We start from the raw sequence: 19,590 nt of genomic DNA on the forward strand, positions 1-19,590 counted from the left end.
CTTAAGTGAGGCAAAAGAACAAAATCTGCATTAATTGAACTCCTTTAATGTAGTAAAAACGTTCACAGGATTTCACAAATTCGACACCAAAAGATATTAGGACAGGTGACCAAAAGCTTGGTCAAAGAGGTAGGTTTTAAGGAATGATTTAAAAGAGGAGTGATGGTGAAGCGGAGAGGCTTAGGGAGGGAATTCCACAGCTTAGGGCCCAGGCAGCTGAAGGCACGGCCGCCAATGGTGGAGCGATGGAAATTGGGGGCGTGCAGGCGGCCAGAATTGGAGGAGCATAGAAACATAGGCATAGAAACATAGAAAATAGGAGCAGTAGTCGGCCATTCGAGTCTGCATCGCCATCCAATATGATCATGGCTGATCCTCTATCTCAACACCATATTCCCGCTTTTTCCCCATACCCCTTGATGCCTTTTGTATCTAGAAATCTATCTATCTCCCTCTTAAATATATTCAGTGACTTGGCCTCCACAGCCTTCTGTGGTAAAGAATTCCACAGGTTCACCACCCTCAGTGAAAACATTTCTCCTCATCTCGGTCCTAAATTTCCTACCCTGAGCGCAGATATCAGAGGTATGTAGGGCTGAAGATAGGGAGGCAAGGAGATAGAAAGATTTGAACACCAGGACGATAATTTTAAAATGTCAGCTTCTTATTAATTGATTTATATCCGGTGGCGCCTGCTCGGTCCCAGTGAGCGAGCGTTCCAGTCACTGAACACTGGGCTGCCATCCAGCAGGGTACTTCCATCTGATGGTAGCAGAGTGGCCCCCCTCCCCATCACATCTAGCCGGTTCTCCTGGCAAGAAGTTGCGAGTCAGGCTAACAACCCATGCTCGTATAAATGATCTTTGTTACGGACACAACCCAGAGCACGATCCGCTGGGTGTAAAAGGCAGTGGAAGGAATGGGTTGCCTTTTGCGCTGCTAGGCATGGAGGGAAAGGTGCATACTGCTGGAGAGCAAGAGTGCGTGTCTGTCTGGCAAGGTACAGGAGCGGACACAGCTGTGATTGCCACCATAGTCAAAGAGCCTGCTGACACTCGCCGTCACAGATCACACATGCCGAGTTGTCACTTGGCTGAGATCTGTCTCCGGGGGGTAGGAGGGTTGGGGAACAGTCAGTTATGTGCAGAATTACAGTACAGCATCTGCAGAAAGAGAAAAAAACCCTATGGGACACCACACATTACATCTGAAATCCTGGGTTGCGTTCATGGAATACGAAGCTGCAGTAGGTATACAAATCACTATTCAGCACTCGTTCAATGAAACCCAGCTTAGAATGGACACAGAATCAGTGAAGTGCAGGCAACATTGATCAACAGCACGTAATTACACAAGCAAGCAGACCAGTTGCAGCAAGGCAGCTGGTTTAATGTGTATACAACTCCAGGGTCTGAAACAAGTCAAACCCTTGCACCAACTTAAAGCAAAGCTTGAAAATGCACTGATTTTTCAGCAAGACAAGGATATATACACCAGTGAGCCAATCGCAATATATCAGTATGCCTGCCTTCCAGCACAAACCAAAGCAAGTTGACTGACATAAGCACAATATTATACAATTTACTGAAGTAGTTCAACACGCCGAGGTCCAGCATAGGACAGACTACTGTACAGCCATTCTCTCCAGCCCCTTCTCCTGAAGGTAGCTGGGTACAGTTTCATGCGCAATCTGGTAACTTGTTAAAGTACCCATCCTTTCTGTGAGCCCAGACAGTGAATGTCAGCAAGTTCTGCCTCACAGCTGAGGTAGATGTCACAGAGGTCACTGGATAACAATCAGGAACAGGAATGGATGGCTGCTTTTACCAAGGCACTGCGGCCTAACTGCTCAGCACAGCCAGAGGACTGAAAGTAGGCCCTTCTGATTTGTGCGATGTGATACCACAGCAAGCTTCCAACAGAGTCTTTAAAATACATCATTCTTCCACAGACTTACTCCTCCCCACCCCCCCCACGCATCAATGAAAGATAAGCCTATTGAACAAAATCAATGGAATTGCCAGGTGCAATGTATCATCGAAGCATCACCGTGACATTCAGAGCACCAGGGTTTTCAAAAACAATTAAGTCAGCAAGTTGCCATTATCATTTCCCTCGCTTCAGACTGCTGCTAACCAAGCTCCTCGCACAAGCAGATTCCTTTGTCAATACTTTGTTTAATTGGGAAGCTGCAATGTGAGATACCCAGTCAGGATAAGGTTGCCAACCTTCCACATTTGTCCCCGAGTCTCCAGGAATGAAAGATGCCATGAGAAATCTGGGAGAAAAATACATGGACTGGGGAAAAAAAATTATGTTCTTTGAACACTTTCATTTATTAGTTCTAAAAATTTTGGAGATGAGGGAAAGCAAGGCTATTTGACTGGGCGAGGCGGTTAGAGGTCTGGTGACGAAACCTCCAGGAATACATCCAACAAAAGTTTGCAACCCGAGGTCAGAATTTCTTCATTTCCTTTACTGGTGCAGGAGGGAGGAGCGAGGACAGAACCTTCGGAATGAGCCAACGTGCTTGCTTCTACCGCCATATCAGACCACAAATGTGCCTTAAACTTTTCACAGGCGCGAGATTTGAACAGTGCCATCACTGATCAGGAATTATGCTCCAATGTAATCTATTCAAAACAAGCCGGTTTAAAAAAAGAAACGGGGCAGAAATCACATCCTTCGATCAGGGGCACTGAAACCCTCAATATAATGAGCTTTCAAACAGACATGATGAGCCAAAGCGCCTCCTTTAGGGTCATAAATTTCCATCATTCTTTGTCACTATCCTTCCATGCACCTGGCAGACATCAAATCATACTTACTTACAAAATGAAGAACACTGACACGCACACTCAGTCCTTTTGGAAACTTGTTTTAAAGCCAGTTCTTTCCACCCCGCCCACCTCTCCCCTATTTCTCTCCTGAAGGTGCTGACTCTTATTGGGAAAAATGACATCATGGGTCTCGCCAGAGGTACCCTCCTGGGCCTCAGCCAAGTGGGCGTTTTTCATGCGCGAGCAGAGTGAATGCGGCAGTCCATTTGACGGCGAGGGGCATTGCGGCCAATAGCGATACTGTCCTCTGCCAATGCATACACTCACACTATTTCCCAAAGGAATGACTGCACTTCTATCAGGAGCGGGAATCCTGGGTGCTTCGTCATCTATTGATCTAGTTATTCCCTGATGCAATGACCAGGGCGTTCAGGCCGTTTGCAGTGTCCTACAGTCACCTTGCTGAGATCGACCAACAGTACACACTGGGAACCAAGACTGGAAACCAAGACTGGGACCTTCTGGTGTCAGCTGTGGCTCAGTTGGTAGCACACTCACCTCGGAGTCAGAAGGTTGTGGGTTCAAGTCCCACTTCGAGAGACTTGAGCACATAATCCAGGCTGACACTGTCAGAGGTGCCGTCTTTCAGATGAGACATTAATCAGACGTCCTTTCTGCCCTCTTGAGTAGATGTAAATGATCCCACTATTTTGAAGAGCAGCAGGAGAGTTCTCCTCAGTGCCCTGGCCAATATTTATTCCTCAATCAACATCACAAACAGAATAGCTGGTCATCACCACATTGCTGTTTGTGGGACCTTGGTGTGCACAAATTGGCTGCCCAGTTTCCTACATTACAACAGTGACTATACTGAAAAAGCAATTCCTTGGCTGTAAGGTGCTTTGGGACATCCTGAGGTTGTGAAAGGTGCTATTTAAAAAAAAAAGTTCAAGGCAAGTTACAGTTTCACTACACACTGCCGACCTGGGAGCTAGTTAACCGGTCAGCTATTTGGTTAAGATGACAAAAATTGGTCAGTCCCCAATTTATTTCAATAGCCCCCGAGCACGCTGGTTCTAAAATGGGTCACAATCTAGCGCGTGTTTCGGATCCATACCGTTCTTTGTCAATCTAGGCCTCCACATTACTGGTTAATAACTGCACATAAATGAGCTGGTATCAATTGTTCCGGCAACACAGTATGTAAAGTCTAACTGGTACACACGGTCCCATCAACCCAGAAGCTAAACGCCACCAGCTACAACGACTGACATTAAAACGCATGCCACATGCAGACACATTCAATATTTAACATTTATTGTTATGCATTATTGGAATGTGACAAATTTACACTAACACACTACAAACACACAGACACACGTGTCAAATACCAAGCTGTACAAGCAAAACAAAAAAAGATTCAACATCAAAATAAATGTAACCCTCTGAGTGCTGTAGGGCTGCAAAATGTGGGAGGAAAGAATCAGACTGCATTTTAACGATCCAAATTTGGACCAAATAGTTTCAATTCCTTTGATTTCAGCATAAAAGCTCTGGAAACTTGCATTTTCTCCGTATACCAAACTTATTTTATAGTCCCGTTATTCCCTGAGGCAAAGCCTTTCAATCTTAAGTTCTTTACAATTTTCTGCAGTGAACTTTGTCCCTGAAAGGGAAGCCCGTTACTTGTTCAGGAATCGGATGAGCAGAGATAGCTCCTAATCCTCGCCTGTTGGTATCAGGATCCCTCAAAGACTAATCCAGATAGTTATTTTCAAAAAAGTACCTAAAACTGTTTCCCAGCTTCATTTGATTGGGAAGGGTAGTGAAAGAGAGGGTATCGGGACTCTGTCACAAACTACAGAGCACTGCCCTACTCATACTGCCAGTCACAATTTTCAGCGAGAGAGACTTCAATGCATCAATACAGGCAGCCTAAAGCATGGTGCTCACTGAGGCATGCAGCACTTCCTGCAACAGGCACTGGGAGTATCCGCAGCTCCCGCACCGCAAACCCCCCCCCCACACCCCCCTCCAGCTTCCGCCCCCTCCCCTGCTGCTCCCGATTCCCCCCCCCCGCAGCTCCCGCACCACAAACTCCCACCTGCAGCTCCCGCCCCACCCCCTGCAGCTCCCTCCGCCCTCTCCCCACACAGCTCCCGCACCACAAACCCCCACCTGCAGCTCCCCCCCACAGCTCCCGCACCACAAACCCCCACCTGCAGCTCACACCCCCCCGCCCCACCCCTCCGCAGCTCCTCCCCCGCAGCTCCCGCACCCCGCATCGCAAAGCCCCACCACCTGCAACTCCCCCGTCCCCGCCACCAGCAGCTCCCCCCGCACCGTAACCCCCCCACCAGCAGCTCCCCCGCATCCCCACACAGCTCTCGTCCCCCTCCCCGCGCAGCTCCTCCTGCTCCCGCGAACCCCCCCTCAGCTCCCACGCCCCCTCCTCCCCCCGCAGCCGCACCCCACTCAGCTCCCGCGCCCCCTCCCCCCGCAGCTCCCCTCCCCTGCAGCTCCCCCGCAGCTCTCGCACCCCCTCCCCCCGCAGCTCCCGCCCCACCCCCCAACCGGCTATCCCCTCCCCCCTCCACCTGCAGCTCCCACATGTTCCCCCCCACCCCCCACCCGCAGCTCACGCCCCTCCATGTTCTTTCTCTTTATTTAGCCAATCTTCTCCCCTCTTGTCTTGAAGGCACAGACGTATAGTTCCACAGGAGGCACCGACAGCCCTCAGATACGTCACCCAAGTAGCAATTCATCATGCATGAGGCTAGACAATAAGCAGTCGGCATGCTATTTGGCCAAAGGGTGGATCACGGCGGAGTCCAATCATGCACTCACCCAGCGTACACAAGCATACTTTCCAGCAGTAGTCACTGGATGGCGATCAGGGGCCCTAGATGTTTCTTGTCCACAGTCAAGGGTGCGGAGACCAATTGTAGTGTCCCTACCGCCACCTCAGTTGAGGACAGCTAATGCAGCTCAACTAGGCGCGCTTCAAAGGTTTAAATCTGTTCTTGTTAACACAGGCGCGCACACACACACAGGGAGCACCGCTCACCACCCCCCCTCCCCAACTGTAGCAGAGACAGACTGTAAGTGGAATTTGTAGTCAGTACTCAGAGGGTTATATATACACAGTCACAGAACCATAGCAAAAAATAAAAACACAGTAAGTAAAGAAGATAAGGCACCTGGAGACATCTGACACTGGGCATGCTCTGCAGGCATCTCAGTGCGCACATGCTCTCTACCAGGTTGGAGCAGCCTAGCCACAAAGACCTGGGCACAGAACACTGCAGAATAACAAAAGGAAGGAAGAGAAGAAGCAGTTAGAAGCCAGACACGATCACATTGAAGTAGGCAGCTTTATTTGTTAGTAAGTAAAAGCACAAGGCTTTGGTTGCATTCAGACAAGAAGTTGAAATTTAATAGTAACGTGCAATGACCCTCATAAATCATTTCGTTGAAAACTGTACATTGAACATTGTAGCTAAGAGTACTGCAGTGTGCAAGGACTATTCAGAATAGGAAAATTCCATTAAACCCAACAAGTCCGTCCCATTTTCAAAGACTGACCCTCCTCCTCCTGCCCCTCTCCATATACCTCAATCCTCTTTCTCAAAATTCTCAACTCCAGTTCAGATTTCACAATTACTCAGCACACATCGTTAACCAAGTGAAATGTGAAGCCATTTCTCTTCCCATTTCGATCTTTACCTGATAATCCCCTCAGTAATCCTTTTGTTACAAACTAGTACTGCATTAGAATGACTAGATATGGAAAAAAGGCTTTGTATAATGTTGACGCCATCGTGAACTCCCTTTTTGGAGTGTGCCTGTACTGGAGAGCATATAGATCGATGCGTTTACAGCTGCACTACAATAAAGTCTGATAAAAAATAAAGCTGCAAACACAGGGTTGGAAATTCCCATAAAAAAAAACCTAAAAGATACCCAACCCCCTCAATGGGCCAATGGGTAAAGAAACCTGCAGCACTGATCTCATCACACACACCACAGGGTCGCAGAGTTTGATCCTGTGAGTTGACCAACCTCAGCCACAACCAGTATCTGGGATGGTACAACTGGCCTCAGCACCTCTGAACGACTCAGGAGGGGATAAGAAATTAGGCACCAAGAGTGAGAGTGCGTGAAAGCACGAGTGTGAGCAAGCGAGAGCGTGAGATGGAGGAAACTGCGCTCGGACATGAACCTCTCCATGGGAGAGCAGCTCTAGTCACTTGCTGTCAAGACTCACATGAAAAGTGGAATACACATTTGAAACCTAGAATTGGCCTAACATTTTTAGGAACATGAAAAGGCCATTTGACCCAAAAGGGCAGTCCCTATTCCACAGGTTAGCCACTCAGCCCAGTTAATCTCATTCTTCCAGAACACCAACTTCTGCTATCTTCCTATTACATCTAACTCCTTCCTTAAATAAGTTCAGTGTCTGGCCTAAATTATCCCTCCTTGCAACTCACTGCAGCTGTTGATCACCCACTGTAAATCAATATTTCCTGACACCAGTTCTAAACTTGCTGGTCACAAACCCCAAACCTTTGCCTCTTGCCCTGCCCTACCTAAACATATTGCTTTGCAGTTACATTTTCTGTCACACCAAGTACCCTATGTGCCTCTATAAGATGGTCTTTGACATGTCTCAAATGTCGAAGAGCCCTTGCTCATCAAGTCACACATCTATTCACCGACACCGAGGATCTGCCTCATCGCTCTCCTCTGCCCTGCTGGAAGACCCGGATAGTCCCTTTATATCACTGACCATGGCCAAGTGCAGGCTGACCAGGGCTCCCACAGTTTCAGCATGACTTCTGGCTCTGGATATTTAAACTCACTTAATTTAGCAATTTAACCTGGCATCCTATTTGTTTTCTTTGTTGCTACCCACAAATCAATTAACCCTTTTTTCAACCTCCACTTTCACCTTCCAGTCAGCAGTCATTTGCATTTTTCGATATTTAACTCCCATTTGCCATTAACACATGCTCAAACCCTGCTGCGTTCTCAGATTATGCCCGTGCCCTCAGAGTCCACAGCTCCTTCCCCAGCTTGGTGTCATCTAAAAATAGAACTCCTTTGCTTTGAGACTGTACACCAGGGACAAGAGACCCTAGCGGAAATCCCTGGGGATTCCCTTTGCAAATGGCCTCTGCTTCCTGTCTTTTAACCAGTCACTAACCCATGTCTTACCTTCACTATCTGCTCATCTCAGTAATGTCATGCAGTACTTTATCAAAGGACTTTTGAAGGTTAAGATGCATTACATCATATGGTTTCTCTGCTCCACCCCCCCGCACCTCCCACAGTAATGTCTATGGTCTCTTTTTTTAAAGCTACATCACCTCTTAGATTATTTTCATGCATCTATTCTTTCATTTTGCTTCAGATTATTGAAATTACCTCTGGTGTCCCCCAATGATCTATCCTCAGCCCCCTCCTATTTCTCATCTATATGCTGCTCCTTGGCGACATTATCCGGAAACACAGCGTCAGTTTCCACATGTACGCTGATGACACCCAGCTCTACCTCACCATCACTTCTCTCGGCCCCTCCACGGTCTTTAAATTGTCAGACTGCTTGTTCCACATCCAGTTCTGGATGAGCACAAATTTCCTCCAATTAAATAGTGGGAAGACCGAAGCCATTGTTTTCGGTCCCCACCACAAACTCCGTTCCCTAGCCAGTGACTCCAACCTTCTCCCCAACTTCTGTCTGAGGCTGAACCAGACTGTTCGCAACCTTGGTATCATATTTGGCCCTGAAATGAACTTCCAACCACATATCCACAGCACAACTAAGACCGCCTATTTCCACCTCCGTAACATCGCCCATCTCCACTCTTGCCTCAGCTCATCCGCTGCTGAAACCCTCATCCATGCTTTTGTTACCTCTAGACTTGACAATGTTAAAGGTGCTATTTAAATACAAGTTGCTGTTATTTCATTTGCTTTCCTATTATGGAGAGCAGCAGGTACAGTCATGTCGTGAATATGATACTAGGTGAGCAGTCCAAAGGTTGAAAGCTCAAATCCCACCGTGATAAGTTGCTCGCCCCAGAATGCCATACATAGCATGGGGAGTCGAGGGCAAATGTGGTTTTTAGGAGAAGTGAGGGGATAACTAGACCAGAGCACAAGATGCAATTGAATCCCCATTTTAAAGTCATATTTTTTCCTCATTTTTATATTTCCATTACAAGCTATGTCCTTATTTATAATGGAAACTACTTACATAATTTGTCATATTGCAATGACACCCTCCTGCCAGTGGTGGTGCTGCACTGCTTCCACTGATTGGAGAATATGATTACAACCCAACAAGTTTACACAGGCAATTTCCATTATAAATGTGGGCAATGGAATTTATAATTGCAAACCTGACAGGAGATTTTCGCAGATGCAAGATTATTAATGTACTAGAGATCAGAGTACTGAATGAGTTTCACCAAGACATCTCTGTTTATCCATCCTCTCCTCGCCCCATCTCTTCTGGGTCGCAGCTCAAAGCTGGCAAGTTTATTGATATACACCAAAAGCACACGTACCAGCTTGTCTGTTGAATTATGTGCATCACAGGGTTAGCAGCAAAAAAAGTGCATTATCTATTGAAATTAGCACAGGCTACAGACTTTGAAAGATGCTACAACTTCTCAGTGAAGCTAGTACTGTTGATACTAGCACTCATTTTTGAAGGGAGGTACTGCTGGGTCACTGCACCACTTTAACTGAAAAACCCTCATGTTTGCAACAAGAGAACTGGATCTTTATGTTCCAGAAAGTTTACATTGGGCATGAAGTGCTCCTGGGCCACCCTACACCATTATCCAACTAATTATTCAGTCCTGACCCATCGACACTGGAGGGAACATTAGAATGTGGAAGGAGAGTACATTCGAATAACATACAAATATTATCAGTGCATTCAATGGCTGTTAGCATATGCCTCGCCTATGTGACACTGAGCCACACATGTTCCAAGTTCCAGCCCCCAGTCTGTGCTGAGTTAGTTGATCTCGAACCTATACACATTGGAGTTTAGAAGAATGAGAGATGGTCGAACTAAAATTCTGAGGGGGCTGGATAGGGTAGATACAGAGAGGATGTTTCCCCTCGTGGGGGAAGCTAGAACTAGGGGGCATAGTTTCAGAATAAGGAGTCGCCCATTTAAAACAGAAATGAGGAGGAATTTCTTCTCTCTGAGGGTCGTGAATCTTTGGAATTCTCTGCCCCCGAGAGCTGTGGAGGCTGGGTTATTGAATATATTTACGGTGGAGATAGACAGATTTTTGAACAATAAGGGAGTAAAGGTTATGGGGAGCGGGCAGGAAAGTGGAGTTGAGGCCAGGATCAGATATTATTGAATGGCGGAGCAGGCTCGAGGGGTTAAATGGCCTACTCCTGCTCCCATTTCTTATGTTCTTCTGTTCTATTGAGGGGGCAGTGGGGCACTACAACGGTCCTCTATACCACTGTGTTGGGAAAGGAAAATAAGATCAGCTATGATTCCTGTGACTTGTGTGGGAAAGAGCATGTATATATATATATATGGATGTTGAGCAAGGACAATAATGAACTCAATTACAATGTCCCTCTGCCTAATGGCTCACTCGCCAAAGCTTACACAAAAAGAACAGCATGGATAGACGAATAAAAAGTGATATGGGAACAGAACAAGTAAATGTGATTGATCTGCAAGTTTTACCTCTCCTGTACGGGAAACATCCGTGGTTCGGCATTAGTTGGGCCTCAGGGAGAGGAGGGTTTATTTTTTTTAAATGGTCTGATTGGCAATCGTGTTTGGTGATCGACTGGAATGGCTGTCAGTCAGCCATTGTGTTCGGCTCAGGGAGCCGCCCACAGGCTGCCAGCACGCACACACAGGAGCCTGGGGGCTGTCAACAGAAGGAGGATTCCTCTATTGCCTTGTAATATGGTCACTCCAATATTATTGGAATGTAGCTTTCAATATGGTCCATGCATTGATTTTGCTTTGTCTTTGAAATGTGATAATCTGGATGTTAATGATACAAATGTTTCATCTTGGGAGCAATGTTTTGTACAGAAATTGCTTGGATTTGAGTGAGAATCACTAGCCTTCACTTTGAACTCAGCTTTTCATCTTTTCTTGTATAAACGGTCTAAATAGAAAGGGTTTTCTGAAATTCGCGAGGAGCATAAAATGCCACCTCGAGATTTGCATTTGGATTTCCGCTGGATGGGCCAGATCGTCTGCATGCCTGACACAAGACTCCCAAAACAAGCACTCTACTTGGAGCTCCGTCACAGCAAGAGAACCCCAAGAGGGCACAGGAAGCGCTTCAAGGACACCCTCAAAGCCTCCTTGAAAAAGTGCAACATCCCCATTGACACCAGGGAATCACTGGCCCAAGACCACCCAAAGTGGAGGAAAAGCATCCGGGAAGTCTCTTCGCCGAGAGCAAGCTGAAGCCAAGTGTCGACAGCGGAAGGAGCACGCGGCAACTCAGGCACCCCAACCTCCAACCACCGTCTGTCCCACCTGTGACAGAGACTGTGGGTCCCACATCGGACTCTTTAGCCACCTGAGAACTCATTTTTATTGTGGAAGCAAGTCATCCTCGACTTCGAGGGACTGCCCAAGAAGCAGCAGCAGCAAGCTTTCAGGTGATTGCTGAAGAAGTGTGAATAAATGATTTGTAACATATTCCTTTTGCCAATTTTGTATTAACCAGCCTTTATCTTCTAACTCATAGTGACACTATCAGATGTCAGATATGGTGGCAGAAATGTGGTTCGGAAAATTCTCTGTTCCGGCACCGGTCAAGTCCCAAGGGTGCCGGACCAGAGAGGTCCAACTGTATTTGCTCACGTGGTAGGTAAACGCCGACACAGACAGGTTGGTCCGAATGGCCTGTTTCCATTTTGTAACCTCGATGGTTATTTTTTCCCCCAAGTAAGCCCAGGATTGTTGATGTCACTGGTAGCTTCCATACCACTGACCTGGCTCAGATCAGCTAACTCTGTGCAGACCAGGATCAAACCTGGACCTTCGTGGGTTGTTGAGCTCAGTACCCCAGCAAAGCCGTACATTCACCCACTAAAGCCACCACAAAAGCAGCATCCCACTTTGAAAAGAAATGAGCAGAATTATTAGACTGCAGCATTTCAGGTGTGATGCACCAAATTCTAGAATGTTTTCAATTTCGCTACTGAATTGCAAATGTTCACTGAGAACATCCCAAAGGCTCACATATATAAAACCGTTTTGCCGTGATTTGACACATCAAGATACAATGCCCATCCGAAAGACAGCAACTCTGACAGGGACATAGAAATATAGAAAATAGGTGCAGGAGCAGGCCATTCGTCACTTAGAGCCTGCATCACCATTCAACATGATCATGGCTGATCATGCAACTTCAGCACCCCACCCCTGCCTTCTCTCCATACCCCGTGATCCCTTTAGCCGTAAGGGCCACATCTAACTCCCTTTTGAATATATCCAACGAACTGGACTCAACAACTTTCTGTGGCAGAGAATTTCACAGGTTCGCAACTCTGGGTGAAAAAGTTTCTCCTCATCTCAGTCCTAAATGGCTTACCCCTTATCTTTAGACTGTGGCCCCTGGTTCTGGACTTCCCCAACATCGGGAACATTCTTTCTGCATCTAACCTGTTCAGTCCCGTCAGAATTTTATATGTTTCTATGAGATCCCCTCTCAATCTTCTAAATTCCAGTGAGTATAAGCCCAGCCAATCCAGTCTTTCCTCATATGTCAGTCCTGCCATCCCGGTAATCAGTCTGGTGAACCTTCACTGCACTCCCTCAATAGCAAGCACGTCCTTCCTCAGATTAGGAGACCTAAACCGCACACAATACTCAAGGTGTGGTCTCAGCAAGGCCCTGTAAAACTGCAGCAAGACCTCCCTACTCCTAGACTCAAATCCCCTGAAGACCAGCATGCCATTTGCTTTCTTTACTGCCTGCTGTACCTGCATGCCTACCTTCAATGACTGATGTACCATGACACCCAGGTCTCGTTGCACCTCCCGTTTTACTAATCGGTCACCATTCAGATAATAATCTGCCTTCCTGTTTTTGCCACCAAAGTGGATAACCTCACACTTATCCACATTATACTGCATCTACCATGCATTTGCCCATTCATCTAACCTGTCCAAGTCCCCCTGCAGCCTCTTAGCATCCTCCTCGCAGCTCGCACTACCATCCAGCTTAGTGTCATCTGCAAATTTGGGCGATATTACACTCAATTCCTTCGTCTAAATCATTAATATATATTGTAAATAGCTGGGGTCCCAGCACTGAACCCTGCGGTACCACACTAATCACTGCCTGCCATTCTGAAAAGATCCGTTTATTCCCACTGTTTGCTTCCTGTCTGCCAACCAGTTCCCTATCCACGCCAATACGTTACCCCCAATACCACGTGCTTTAATTTTGCACTCTAATCTCTTGTGTGGGACCTTGTCAAAAGCCTTTTGAAAGTCCAAATACACCACATCCACTGGTTCTCCCTTGTCCACTCTACTAGTCACATCCTCAAAAAATTCCAGAGACTCAACCTTCAGGCTTGTTTTTTTAACACTCTTTGTCCTTTTAGAATTATGTTATAATGTGGCCCTTTTTGATTTATGCCCTTGATTTCTCTGCCCTCCACTCTTGCTTTTCTCCTTCCTTCCTTTTGCTTCTGCCCTTCTGCATTGTTTCCCATCCTTCTGCCTTTTTTAATTTAACCCCTCCCCAACAGCACTAGCAAACACTCCGCCTAGGACATAGGTTCCGGTCCTGCCCAGGTGCAGACAGTCCGGTTTGTACTGGTCCCACCTCCCCCAGAACCGGTTCCAATGCCCCAGGAATTTGAATCCCTCCCCCTTGCACCATTCCGAAAGCCACGTATTCATCTGAGCTATCCTGCGATTCCTACTCTGACTAGTACGTGGCACTGGTAGCAATCCTGAGATTACTACCTTTGAGGTCCTACTTTTTAATTTAACTCCTAGCTCCCTAAATTCAGCTTGTAGGACCTCATCCCGTTTTTTACCGATATCGTTGGTAACTATATGTACGTTAGCTGGCTGTTCACCCTCCCCCTCCAGCAGCCGCTCTGAGACATCCTTGACCCTTGCACCAGGGAGGCAACTTACCATCCTAGAGTCTCGTTTGCGGCCGTCGAAACGCCCATCTATTCCCCTTACAATCGAATCCCCTATCACTATAGCTCTCCCACTCTTTTTCCTGCCCTCCTGTGCAGTAGAGCCACCCACGGTGCCATGGACTTGGCTGCTGCTGCCTTCCCCTGATGATTCATCTCCCCCAACAGTACCAAAGGTGGTGTATCTGTTTTGGAGGGAGATGACAGCAGGGTACCCCTGCACTACCTTCCTTCCAATGCTCTTCCTGATGGTCACCCATTCCCTCTGTGCCTGTGTAACCTTTACCTGCGGTGTGACCAACTCACTAAACATCCTCACGACTATTCACGACATCCTCAGCATCGCGGGTATTCCAGAGTGAATCCATGCGCAACTCCAGTGCCGCAATGCGGTCTGTCAGGAGCTGAAGCTGGATACACTTCCTGCACATGTAGTTGTCAGGGACACTGGAAGCATCCCTGATTTCCCACATAGCACAGTACATCACTCCCTCAGATTAGGTGCTGAAATCTCTGGAGTGGGCCTGACTCGCGGGCAAGAGCGCTACCCCCTGAAGCAAGGCCGACACCTGTTTCAGTGCCAGTCTGCAAAGCACATAGTGTAAAATGTTGGGAAAGAGGTGTAAAGGAGCTGGTGGAAGGACGAAGATCAGAAACATGATCTGCTACCTTGAAGGCAAGGGATGAAGTAGGTACTGTGGAGGCAGTTGCCAAATTACCACATGGTACCCTGACAAGTTAAAATCAACCAAAAATCAATCATGTTTTGCTACAGCATGTTGACCAATGCTCCTGCCAAGCCAAGGAAGTGTGAACTGCCAATTAGATGTGGTCTAAGCTGAGTATTTACACAGAAAACAAATTCACAGCAAGAGCACTGCTCAGGAAAGTCCTGTTCTAGAAACATAGAAACATAGAAACTAGGTGTAGGAGTAGGCCATTCGGCCCTTCGAGCCTGCACCACCATTCAATGAGTTCATGGCTGAACATGCAACTTTAGTACCCCATTCCTGCTTTCTCGCCATACCCCTTGATCCTCCTAGTAGTAAGGACTACATCTAACTCCTTTTTGAATATATTTAGTGGATTAGCCTCAACAACTTCCTGTGGTAGAGAATTCCACAGGTTCACCACTCTGGGTGAAGAAGTTTCTCCTCATTTTGGTCCTAAATGGCTTACCCCTTATCCTTAGACTGTGACACCTGGTTCTGGAACAGTATAAGTTACTTCAATATCTTCGTATTGAAACTGGTTTCCAGCATGCATATAAAGTCATTCTTCGGTTGCCATGGTCACACCGTACATTGGAGCATCACAGGGTGGTGCCTTGGAGGTGTGCATCACAGCTCTCGGTTTCAATAGTGCTTCGAGACTGTTTAAACCAGACATATCCACACAGGTTAAATGGTCATCGGAAAATAGAGGTGCATTTTAACTTCGAGTGTTAAGGAGCTTGCTTGCATTGCTAACTATTTGATATCCTCAATGATAGCTACCCACCTCCGCAACCTATCCCTCAACCCCACCTCCCCACCATATCCCTCAACCCCACCCTATCCCTCAGCTCCACCACCCACTTTCTCATTATATTCTTTAAACACTTCTCTTTCCAGAAACTCATCTTTTTGACTCCCAAGTTCAAGGGGTCACTGTTAAACAGCGCAGTAACCGTTAAACTGTGGTGCGTGCAAACCCATATAATGCACAGCATTTAGAGAGAAATCAAAAAAATAAAAATTGCTTTTTTTAAAAACAAAGCGAGACTTAAAATACTTTTTACTTCTGGAAAATATGTATAAAACACGCTATGAATGTTTGCTTTAGGTCAGTTTTCACATTACTTACCAGAATCCAAAAAATGTTTCAGATACCCCTTCTGAACACTCAAGTAATCTCCGCAGGAGGCGGTGATATCTGCCCTTCCAACTCTCACTAACTAAACAGGCCTCAGCTTTCATCAGTCCACCTGACTGTTTGGCCAGGAAGGTGCCAAACTGAAACGGTAAACACCACAAGTGAACTGTTTGTACAGGTGATTGTTGGACCGTAGCTCTTGCCATTTCTCTTTCATGCACGCCATTGAAGGAAGTGGGCGATTTTAGAACAATTATAGTTGGGTCGGAATGAAGAGGCTATAAGTGTTTGAGACTGAGATGGAACCCAGGACATAATGGCTCACTCAGTGTTTAATATAGTGAGCAACGGAGCAAGGTCCCGGGTGCTGAGTTAGCTTCTCCCAGCTGAGATGGTAGCATCACTGTTTAAAGTCATCATCATAGGCGGTCCCTCGAGGATGACTTGCTTCCACGCCAAAAAGGGATGAGTTCACAGGTGTTTCAATGAAGGACCTAATATTCCAGATCCCGAACTACATCGTCAAGGGTGGAAGATGCCTGTGCGTGGATTTTTTTAACGTGTGGTTGCCGTTGCACACCAGCCACCACACGGGTGGCTGGTGACACCGAGCTTGGTCTTGGTCCAGTGGCAAGGATTAACCAAGACGACTGGAGACCAGCTCTGCTGAACAGATCTAGTGCGTGCACACATCGCAGTGTGGGCTGGCCCATGCTGCCCTTGGGCCCCTGGCCCCGAACTCCCGCCTCTCCTGGGCCCCCATCACATCCTTCCACAGTCTCTCGCCGCTCCTGCTGTACCTGCCCATGCTCCAATCACCGACCTGAACCCTGATGACATCACTTCATTGCTGTCGCCCTCCTGCACCAGCTCGTGCTGCTCCCTGGAGTAGCCTGCCTCCATGCTGCTCCCGGGCCACCGCTCGCCGCTCCTTTTATGTCAATGACCAGATAATCTGTTTTTTGTTCTGTTGATTGAGGGACAAACACTGGCTAAGACACCGGGGACAACTCCCCTGCTCCTCTATAATAGCGCCACGGGCCCTTCATATCCACTCGAGTGCAGACAGGGGGCCGGTCTAACAGTGCAGCACTCCCCCAGCATGGCACTGGGAGTGTTAGCCTTGACTTATGTGCTCAAGTCCCTGGAGTGAGACCTGAACCCCCCCCCCGACTCAGAGGCATGTGCACCACCACCGAGCCACAGCTGACATAAGTAGTAAAATAGTAGAGTTGACATTCCAGAAGGATATGATGGGTCGAAGAACTTTCTTCATCCGAACCTATCTCGTGATTCAGCTAGGAAGGCTTAAAGTAATCTCAGTGCCCCTGGGCTAGGAAGCAGGGATGTGGGGGAAGAGATACCCCTACTCAAATTGCACATTATAGATATTAGGCGACAAAGGGCTCAGGCACAGCTACAATCATTCCCATAGTAAAAGCCTAAATCTCACGTCTTTCAGTATCTTGCCATTGACTGCTGGGCCCTAGAACATCGTGGTGAAAGTGCGGCAAATGAGGGTACGGAGCCCAGAAGAGGCGAGGGCCCAGAGGCAGCACGGACCAGCCCACACTGCGATATTTGTGCACACTAGGTCCGTGCAGCAGAGCAGGTCTCTAGTCGTCCTGGTTAATCCTTCCCACTGGATAAAGGCCTAGCTCTGTCGAGGCTGTGGTGGCTGATGTGCAACGGTCACCACACATTAAAAAAATCCACGCACAGGCATCTTCCACCTCCTCAACTGGAGTTCAGGACTGGAACATCGGGTCCTTCATTGAAACATCTGAGAACTCATGTGGAAGCAAGTCATCCTCGTTTGAGGGACTGCCAATGATGATGAGTCAAATAACCTGCTGACATTTGCAGTCTAGTGTCATACACGGCAGGCACCTGGGCCGTCGGAAACATACTCAGCAAGGAGTCAACGCCTTCATGTGTGGGGGGGGGGGGGGGAGGGGGAGTCAACGCCTTCATGTGTAGGGGGGGGGGGGGGGGGGAGGGGTGGGGGAGAAAAAGAGTGGTGGTAGCAAAAATAAATCCCAGATAATAAGAGTGGGAACAGCTCTCCACTGCCTGAAAATGTTCCTGGTCTGAAGGTCAGGGCCACAGTATGCATGTACTCAAAGAGAAAGTGGTTTCAATTAGTGGAAAATGCTGTATGTAGAGTTACACTAACGCTGCAGTATTGCACATCCAAGAGAATTGTGGTCATCTCCCATTACAGAAGATATGCGAGGGGTAACCATTGATATCATTTACTGCAGTCTCCTGGAGCTTGCTTGATTGCATCCAGAGGTCAGATGAATTTCCCAGAGATTCCACCCCCTCCCCGCCACGGTTTTCTTTGCTCGGGTCTTTGCCGCTGTCAGGAGATGTTATGATGGATGTGGGGCAGGGTGATGGTGCAGCCGACACGCACCATGTCTGGATGGGACAGGCCTAATGGACCGATGACTGTGCTTCTTCATATTTGCAGAGCTACCACTAGGGGCACCAGTGAATTACATAGATCATGAGGGGCAATTGTGTCATATGGCAACAGTATATGGTCAGGTCAGCAGTGCATGAGCCTACGTCTCAGTCCTTGAACTCTGACACTATCAGAGGCTGCACCGACAGGAACAAAAGAAAATGTTCTGAAAGAAAATGTTCTGAAGGGAAGTCTAGGCAGCACTGGTTGCAACATGAAGGAAAAGGGATAAAAGGGGTATTGGGAACAAGGAGGGATATTTGCTTGCGTGGAGGCAGTGACACTGCTGGGTTGGACCGAACGGTAGGTTCCATGATGTAACTGCTACGTATGTATTTCTATAATCAACTGCACCGCCCCCACACACCATTTACAGAATTGATGGGCAAAAAACACGTGAGTGTGAGAGTCCGATTTCCTTACTTGCTCCAATTTATTTAACTCTCCGCAAGGGTTTTCTGGAGAGGCCACATACGCTGGCCTAAGCAGAACTGGAGTAACTCTCAGCTGGCCAAAATTGTCGAAATGGCCAAAATTGGCACGGGTGGCAGATTACGCTCCTTTGGCTGAAAAAAAAACTGACCTAAAAAAAATTGTAACTAACTGAGTTACATTGGTGCAAATTGATTGGGGAAACTGTGGTTTTTTTAAATTTAGGGCAAAAAAAGCAGCCTGCTCAAAAAAAAACAGCACAAATCACCGAGGAAAATTGAGCCCAATGTCTGGATTCTCACAGGAGGAATAGCCACTTGGGCGAGTCAGTATTTGTGAACGGAAAATAATATTGAGGGACTAAGTTGAAGAATTGTTCTTGCTTATCATGATTGACACCTACAGGACCAATTATCTGCGTGTCTATTAAAAGGGTCACTGAAGCACAGCATGGACCAACACTCCTTTGAAGAGCTACAAAAAAAAAACTACCAACCACATTAGTGAAGGACCAGAAAAGAACCCTTCTGTGACTTTGGAAAGCCTATTCCAAGTATGTTGACTAAAAACCGTGGGGTCGATAGCAGCATTTTGGTACTTTCTTCAATTGAAATTTAAAGCTTATTTATTTATATTCTTCATACAACAACCTTGGTCTTCACCTTTTGCTTATCACATTATCGTGATTGACACCTATAGGACCAACTGTAGGTATCAACTGTTTTTCAGCTCTCAATTGTTGCTTCACTTCTCAATCAATTTGTACAGATGCAATAAATGTTGAGAATTAATAAACTGGGGCCTGAAGGAAGACCTTGCTGGTCTTTCAATTCCCAGTATCTGTACCAAACATTGTGGATCAGTGACCTAG

At 47.1% G+C, this 19,590-nt stretch overlaps 1 protein-coding gene across 2 annotated transcripts in view; it reads right to left on the reverse strand.

Moving 5' to 3' along the window:
- LOC139263094 (F-box/WD repeat-containing protein 11) overlaps positions 1–19,590 on the reverse strand; it is a 160,140-nt gene that overhangs the window by 114,177 nt on the left and 26,373 nt on the right. Inside the window, exon 2 of one of the 2 annotated variants that reach the window (XM_070878638.1) lies at positions 5,981–6,082. The exons of the other annotated variant lie outside the window; for it this stretch is intronic. Coding sequence (XP_070734739.1) covers positions 5,981–6,082 — 102 coding nt within the window. The remainder of the gene's footprint in view (positions 1–5,980; positions 6,083–19,590) is intronic. 2 annotated transcript variants of the gene reach the window in all.

The sequence above is a fragment of the Pristiophorus japonicus genome, chromosome 4 (assembly GCF_044704955.1).
Source record: "Pristiophorus japonicus isolate sPriJap1 chromosome 4, sPriJap1.hap1, whole genome shotgun sequence".
Lineage (NCBI taxonomy): Eukaryota > Metazoa > Chordata > Chondrichthyes > Pristiophoridae > Pristiophorus > Pristiophorus japonicus.